Genomic DNA, 8,393 nt, shown 5'->3' with positions numbered 1-8,393 from the left:
AGGCCCGCGTATCGCAAAAAAAAAAAAAAAAAAAAAGGTGAATAACTTTTAAGTTAAACAGGTCAATATAGGGTTAAAAGAAGGGGTTTGGAGTCCCAGAGTGCTGATGTATTCACCAAAGCAAGGGAGAAAATCAAGAAAGAGGACTCCAGGAAGCCAGATATCCAAGAAGAGAGTAGCAAGGGGAATGCCAGGATGGCAGCCATCAGTAGCAGCCTGGAGGGATCCAGATTGCAGTAGCTTGGAGATGTCTGTGAGAAAGAAAGGACTCTTGGGGAAAATGGAATTGATAGATTGATTATCTGACATGGTTGCTTATCTGGGAGAAAAGAATTATGACAGATCAGATGGACAAATGGAGAAAAATCAAGATTAGGTAGAAAGAAAACCTTGCGAGTCAAACACAACTCCAGACACTTAATACATGTTGGGTGCTATTTAAGTGCTTTAATCTGTATACTTTTATTAATCCTCCACATTTAAAGAGGAAGAAACTGAAGTACAGAGAGAAGTCACTTGCTTAAAATCACAGACCTAATAAGCGACAAAAGCAAAGGTCTGATCGCAGGCTCTGGCTCCAGAGTCTCTAACCCTAACCACTAAATATACTGCCTCTCCAGGAAAGGGAGATGGGAATGAAAAATAAAAAAAGACAAGAAAGAAATGCTATGATTATACACTATGTGGCTATGCAATGAATAATTTTTACTAGCCAGAGTTACATATTAATTTATGAAGTTAATTACACATTATTTTATGAAAAGTGATATAATTAGATTGGCAAGATAGCAGATAGAAGTGCTCAGTGGGTTAAGCTTTCAGCCCACATGGAACATAAAAGATAATACACAATAAATATAGTCAACAGATCAGGAAATAACAGCATAAAAATATTATTTAAAAATATGGAGTTGGAACTTCCCTGGCAGTCCAGTGGTTAAGAGTCCATGCTTCCACTGCAGGGGGCATGGGTTTGATCCCTGGTTGGGGAACTAAGATCCCTCATGCCATGTGGCGTGAAAAATAATAATAATAAAAAAATAAATGTTAAAAAAATATGGAGGTAATAAGGAAAAACTGCTAAAGTAATTGAAAGGGGTTGCTTCTGGGGAAGGGACTGAAAGAAAGGATATGGAGAAGGGAGATGCTACTTCTTATTTTACGTTTTGTACTATTTGTGACATTTAAAATACATTGTACATATATTAATTTAATAGAAATAAAGGAGAATGCAATTACCATAAGGAGTGGGGTGGGGGCACTATAGCACGCTGATTGTTTTTTGCCTGGGTCCCAAATTTATAGCTATTTGTTTCTAAATGAATACTTCGGTGCTTACTTGTAACCAAAATTAATTAAACTTTCACTACTAGATTGAGATCCCTAGAGCTTTATAAGTGAAGATTGGAGAAATTTCTTCTTTTATATTTAAATACCAATAACACATCACTAGGTTTTTTTTTCAAAGTTGAGAAAATTTTAGGGAATTAGAATAATTAATTTTATTGGCTTTTAAGCCATTTCTTGAACTGGAAATAAATTTGTATGAAGTTTTCTAAATTCAAAGTTAGAAAAAAGCAAATGTATGACTTTTTTTCTTTAATAACATATGTATATAACTATTGTTTTCAGTTCAGTGAGTGGTGTCTTTAAGCTCAACAGTGGCTTCTCCTTCCTAAAAAGGAAAAACCAAAAAAAAATCTTTAAATTCAGGAGGGGAAAAAAGCAAATTATAAGCTGGTTATTTATAATATGTCATAAATATATGTGTATAATTAAATCGTATAAAAGGAGCTAATTTAGTTAATTTAAGAACATTTTTGTGGGGGGAATATTTCACATGGTCTGCCAAGAGCTACAGTCTATTGAAACAGGTCTATTACTGCTTGTTCCTGAAAAATACACATCAAAAGGGATGGACTATAAAACTACCTTCCTGTTAGGAACAGCGTACAACTGTCTTTCTTGAAGAGGCCTGCAGAGTACTTAAAATAAAATTAAGGTGCCACTGTTTTATGTTATGTCTACTGACATTACCTCTATTCTTTTTAACTGACCACAGATGCAAAGGATGCTATGGACCAGACCTTAAATAGTAAGGGCAAAGCCCTCAGAGCCAGGAAAGGAGTAAACCTTCAGACCTAACATAAAGAAAAAAATGTTGCCAGCCATTCCATTTCTACAGGGATCAAGCCATTAGCCACTGTCACCCACCAATAATGTGCCCTGAGGGGACTTCAGGATGGAGAAAAACAGGAAGCATTCTGCGTTTTGCCCCTAGATAGTTAAGATGCATATCTAAGGGAAAACATCCTGGCCCCTATATAGTTAAGAAGCACGTCTATGGAAAAATTTCAAGAACCCCAGATTCTTGTATCTTCCCATTCATAGAAAAGTATTAAAATAATTAACTTGAGATGTCTGTTCTTTGTGATTAGCAGTAATATTTTTATGTGTGACTACATGTTTTTTTTTTTCCAGCAAAAAATTCACATATATCCTGGCTCTTCCTTTATCTCTTTGGAGCAATTCCTCAATTTAGAGTTATCTGAGAGGCTGTCTCCTGGGCTATGGTCCACAGTAAGTTCTCTGAATACAACTCAACTCACTTTACATTGTACGTTTTTCTTTTGGTCAACGATAGTCATATTCCTTTGAGATTTTCCAGCAGGGAGGAGGAATCAGCCTGCATAGATTATTTGTTATTGTCTTTTTAACTCGTTTGTTAATACCAGTCAGGGCTACTATTTAGTCAGTGCTTATGAAGGCCAGGCCCTGTACCACATGGTCTGTAGGGGTGAGTTTAATGTACTATTAGTCCCCGTTTTGCAGATGATGAAACTGAGGCTCAGAGGTCACCCAGCGAGTTCTTGGTGGAGTTAAAATTTACAACTTTATGGCTCCAGAAGCTCAGGCTTCTACTATGCTTTTTGGGTACCTTGGGCACAGTCTACAAATCCTCCAGTTATTAAGTCATATTCTCTCTTTGCCAGGCTGATGTTAATATTGTCACAGAATCCTCCCACGTTGGCATCCATTTGGAAAAAAAGAGTTCAGGATTCAGGAGGCCTGGATCCTACTACCAGCTCTGCCTGTAACCCAGTGGTGCCTGATGAGGGATCTCATCTTCCTGAGCTCCTCCTAAAAGGTGAGGAGACCTTGTAGTCTCAGCAGGCTCAAACGTAGGTAGATTTCACATCTTCCCCCTCCCCAGAAGCTACCTGACTCTTCCCAGGGGAGTGGAATCTCCCGGCACGCAAGTAGTCTCCCAGGGCAAGAAATGGGGTCAGAGTGACCACGCCAGCCGACAGTGAACCTAACTAGACAGTCTTGGTGAGATCTTTGGCTTCTGATGAATCATAGGCTGCCACCAAGAAGGTGGCTCCACTGGTCTGATACTGCTTATGCTTTTTTTTTCTTTTTAATACTATTATTTTAAAAATTTTAGTTAGAGCCAACTCTCATTACTTTCCATGTTTCTGAATAGGGCCTGCTCCATTATTTCTCTTCCTCTAAACGCTGGCAGCTGAGATTCTAGGAGCTTCTGTTACTCACCCGGGCCCTTGGACTCTTTAATCAATAGAAGTTGGTAAGAGGTCAGAGGAGAATTTCAGGCAAGGCTTTATTGGGGCTGGAGCTGCAGCATCAGGGAGCAAAAGCAAGAAACAGGTACCCTTGCCAGCTCTTGGAGTGAACAACAGGGAGGGATGGGTGGGTTTGGCAGGAGGCATACATTACGTGGTCTGTCCACCTCTTTGGTGGTGCAGTGGACAGCATCATGCACAGTACCATGCTTTCGCTCCTGGCACCTCAACAACTTGTAGTTTGTTTCTGGTCTTTTTGTATCCTATTGCTCAGCTTTGCCTCAACTGTGCATGTGTGCAGTTATTTTTAGTCACTTATAATTTTTTTGTATCCTATTGCTCAAGGAGACGTTTGTCCAGGTGCAAGCACTCTTGTAGAGGATCCAAGTTCCCAGCCTGCCTCAATTCTAGGAGATCTTGTGCTGCTCCTAATCCAAGGATTGGTTTCCACGTGACTTTCCTCTTAGTCTCCACCTCCTAAACTGCCCTCAAAGACACTACTTTGCCAAAGGCTTAAGGTCAAGCTTTGTATCATGCCTGAGGGGATCAGACACGTGGATTCCAGTCCCGTATTGCTTCTTCAGCTTTGCTGTTAAGCTTAGGGCAAGTTATTTAACCTGTGTGGGCTTCAGTTGCCTCGTTTCTAAAATATATACAGTAATGCTTATTTTAAGGAGTAAAAAGGCCTTGGCGCCAAGTTTGTAGTAACAGAAATTCCTCTTCTTGGGGAAGTGGCCGCGAGGAGAGAAGATTTGGGTAGGGAGATAAACTAAGGGCACCCTCTCTGCATTCTGCATGTAACAAACAAATATAGGGAACCCTTTTTTAGTGGAGTCGGGCGAGAGGAAGTAGGGATGCAAACCAACTCCCTGGGCCGGGATGCGCTCTTACGCGGGTGGTGGAGGAGAGATTAGAAAATAGATCAATATCCAGGGAAGCACAGAAAGGGTTCTCCCAGGATCCCCCAAGTGCCATGGTAACGTCAGGGCAGAACAGCCAAGCGCAGGGATTCGAAGCTTGGGCCGAGGGAACTTTCCCAAAAGTTGAGAAATTTTCTTGGCAGATGAGGGAGATAAAGATAAAGGGATTTCTGGAACAGGGATCCCGTGGATAACCCAGTTTGGCGCGAGGCGCAGCACAGACCAGCACCCGGCCACCCCTATTGCGCCTGTGCAGTGCAGGACACTCAGAATCGCTCACTAAAGGCTCCAAGGTTTATTGGAGTCAGCAACCAGCTCTTCCACCAGAGCCGCGCTCTCCTGGGTCGGGGACCGAGCGCCGCCAGGCTGGCGTAGGAGCCCGGTAATACCTGGCCGGCGCGTTGGAGGACAGCCTTCGCCGTCCAGCGCTGCACCGGGAAGTAATGACCACCGCCCACCGCCTGACGCCAGCGGAAGCGCGAGCTCGGAGGTGGCGGGCTCGGAGGCGGTGCGCCCGGGAAGGGGCGGGTACGGGGCGGGGCTGCGGGCGGCCACCGAGGCTGGAGCGAGCGAGTGGGGCGGGGCCTGTGGTGGCGGGGCGGGGTTTGGCGGCAGTTGTTTTGACCAAGGCCTCAGTGCATCGCGGACTTGGGGCGCCGCGCTCTCCTGGGTCGGGGACCGAGCGCCGCCAGGCTGGCGTAGGAGCCCGGTAATACCTGGCCGGCGCGTTGGAGGACAGCCTTCGCCGTCCAGCGCTGCACCGGGAAGTAATGACCACCGCCCACCGCCTGACGCCAGCGGAAGCGCGAGCTCGGAGGTGGCGGGCTCGGAGGCGGTGCGCCCGGGAAGGGGCGGGTACGGGGCGGGGCTGCGGGCGGCCACCGAGGCTGGAGCGAGCGAGTGGGGCGGGGCCTGTGGTGGCGGGGCGGGGTTTGGCGGCAGTTGTTTTGACCAAGGCCTCAGTGCATCGCGTTCAGCTGGGGCTGCGCCGCGTGGAGGCGTGAGCGGGTTCGCAGAGGGACGCTCGAGGCCGGAGGGAGCCAGGAGGGCCAGAGGGAAGCTGGGAGCCGGCAAGCGCGCTGCTGGTGGTCGGCCGCCACGATGTCAGCGCAGTGCTGTGCGGGCCAGGTGAGCGGGGAGAGACAGGTCGGGAGACCGGGCCAGGAGCCGAGGCAGCGCGGGCTTCTCTGGGTGCACGTCCCAGCTCCGCCGCCGAAAGTGGGGTGGGTGACCCTGCACCGCCTGGGTGAGTGCTCCGGGCCGGAGCGCGGCGCTCGGCCTTCGGGGAAAACCGTGTGCCGCGGCGGGCGGGCCAGAGGGACACGGGGAAGCCCTAGAGGCTACCCCGAGGTCTTCCCGTTCGGCCTTAGGAACTTGGCTTAGGGCGGGGCGGGCAGGGTTCGGGCGGAGGATCCCGACTGTTTCAGGAGCGTGTCGCCTCCTCCCCAGGACACAAGTGTGTGGTGCTGAGCTCCGTAGGCCACCTGGCTCTGCCAACCCGATGAACCCAGGAGAAGACGTGGGTTTGGGCAACCACTCCTTTTCCACGCCCTGAACGAAACTCGGGTCGTATGGCCCAGACGAGTTGCGCTTGACATCTCGCCAGGCTCTGGAGCATTGGCTCTTTTTCTTCGAGAAGGTCTGGAAGACTGCTTTCCAAACCGCGGTGCTCGGGTCTGGGCGCTGGGAATGCTCAGCCCTGCTTCCTGAGTCTCCCGACCCAACCCTGGCTGGACCCAAACGCGGCTGACTGGGTAGAGCGCGAGCCTTCTCATCCCTCCTTTCAGCTGAACTTGCCCGAGCCTGTTTTGTAATTCTCGTCTGTTAAACTCATGAGATTTTAAAACACCTGTGTCCGCTTGGGATGGGCGTCTTCTACGGGTTAGTAGTCCATCAGGGCAGAATTAGTAGTAGTTTTTAACCTTTGATGTTGATTTCACTCCTTCCTGCAGAGTTAGAAAAAAAAAGAAGGTAAAGGCTTCCGCACGTCGCGCTCCCTCCTTCCTAGCCGTGTTGATTATCAGCATTTCTGTACAGTTTTTAATGGTGCGTTTTCTCAAATGAGTCTAACTCCGGAGGGCATACCGGGCTGTTTTTGCTTCTTAATACATTCAGGCTTGCGACAATCAGAGGCCAGCCCGTAACTGATGCAGGGGTTAAGCTGTGGGTTTCTTTAACCTGCCGATTACACTGGTAGATAATCTGGCCGTGTGAAGTTATCACTTGGTTTTTGAGGTCTAATACTGTACTTGGCATGCATTCAAGCTGGCCTTTTCAGAGATGAAGAAATTGAGGTTTTTAACTTGAGGTGGAATGCCTTGCCCTGAGTCAGGCAAGGCGACAGGAGGACATTTAACACCTTCTCAGGGCTTTGGAGACCAAAGTGGACGGGAAGAGTCTGTTTTCAGAATATTCCAACTCTCAAGAAAGCTTTGCAAATCGTTCATTGTTGTTATTTTGAGATAGTTCTAATTTGATGTGATACTTCATTATATAGTGATTACATTACAGATATTTCGGGGCACCTGTTCTCCAGTCCCTTGAAAGCCCCTTGAGGTTTTCTGTGGCTCCCAGCAGGTGATTTAGGGTTCTGAAAATTATTGCCAGTACTCAAGTGGGTCTTGTAAAAGAATTATTGGTATGGTTGATATTTTGGCAGGGTTTCATGACTTGTTTCTTTTTGTTTGTTTTAAAGTGAGAATTTTTTTTTTTTTTTTTTTTTGCGGTACGCGGGCCTCTCACTGTTGTGGCCTCTCCCGTTGCGGAGCACAGGCTCCTCCGGACGTGCAGGCTCAGCAGCCATGGCTCATGGGCCCAGCCGCTCCGCGGCATGTGGGATCTTCCCGGACCGGGGCACAAACCTGTGTCCCCTGCATCGGCGGGTGGATTCTCAACCACTGTGCCACCAGGGAAGCCCTAAAGTGAGAACTTTTAAAATTTATTTATTTATTTTTTGTCTGCGTTGCGTCTTCGTTGCTGCACGTGGGCTTTCTCTAGTTGTGCGAGCGAGGCCTACTCTTCATCGAGGTGCGCGGGCTTCTCATTGCGATGGCTTCTCGTTGTGGAGCACAGGCTTCAGTAGTTGCAGCACGCAGGCTCAGTAGTTGTGGCGCACGGGCTTAGTTGCTCCACGGCATGTGGGATCTTCCCGGACCAGGGATCGAACCCATGTCCCCTGCATTGGCAGGTGGATTCTTAACGACTGGGCCACCAGGGAAGTCCTCGTGACTTGTTTTTGAAATCCTCCTCTCAGGACTTTGGAAAGAACCAAATTCTCGTCGTTCATCACAGGAAAATTAACTTCTGCTTTCTAGGGACTGCTTGAGGCTTCACTGTGGTGGCTCTCAACACAGGGAGGGGGTGATGACACTATAATTTCATATGAACGGGGCTGTTAAGTTTGCATTTAAAAAAATGCAGCACTGTCAGAAGATATCTAAGTCTGTGAATCCTTTGAAAAACTTTTTTGAGCACCTGTGCATTGTTTTTACCTACATCACTTATGACATCAGTGTACGGATTTTTTGTTTTGTTTTTATCCCCGCACCAGCCAGTTCCCCAGCTCCCTGGATAGTAACTGGCTGTACAACAGTTCAGTTCTGACACTACCTGGAGTTAGTATCCCACAGGTTAGGGTCCGCCCTCCTCCCCTCCCCTCCCCCGCATACTCCAGCTGCCGTTCCCGTCTTCTGGGCCTCCCACACCGGGGTGGAAGACCGAATAAATTTTTTTTTTTTTTTTTTTTTTTTTGCTGTACGCGGGCCTCTCGCTGTTGTGGCCTCTCCCGTTAAGGAGCACAGTCTCCGGACGCGCAGGCCCAGCGGCCATGGCTCACTGGCCCAGCCGCTCCGCGGCATGTGGGATCTTCCCGGACCGGGGCACAAACCCG

General features: G+C 47.8%; 1 protein-coding gene across 2 annotated transcripts in view; it reads left to right on the top strand.

Moving 5' to 3' along the window:
* Nucleotides 1-5,497: 5,497 nt before the first annotated feature.
* The window catches only part of SERINC5 (serine incorporator 5), an 86,699-nt gene continuing 83,803 nt past the window's right edge, over nt 5,498-8,393 (top strand). For both annotated transcript variants that reach the window (XM_007111451.4, XM_055086639.1), the window contains exon 1: nt 5,498-5,632. In XM_007111451.4, coding sequence (XP_007111513.1) covers nt 5,606-5,632 — 27 coding nt within the window. In that variant the 5' untranslated portion in view covers nt 5,498-5,605. The remainder of the gene's footprint in view (nt 5,633-8,393) is intronic.

This window comes from Physeter macrocephalus, chromosome 8, assembly GCF_002837175.3.
Source record: "Physeter macrocephalus isolate SW-GA chromosome 8, ASM283717v5, whole genome shotgun sequence".
In the NCBI taxonomy this organism is placed as follows: domain Eukaryota; kingdom Metazoa; phylum Chordata; class Mammalia; order Artiodactyla; family Physeteridae; genus Physeter; species Physeter macrocephalus.
This window is presented reverse-complemented; position numbering and strand designations above follow the sequence as displayed.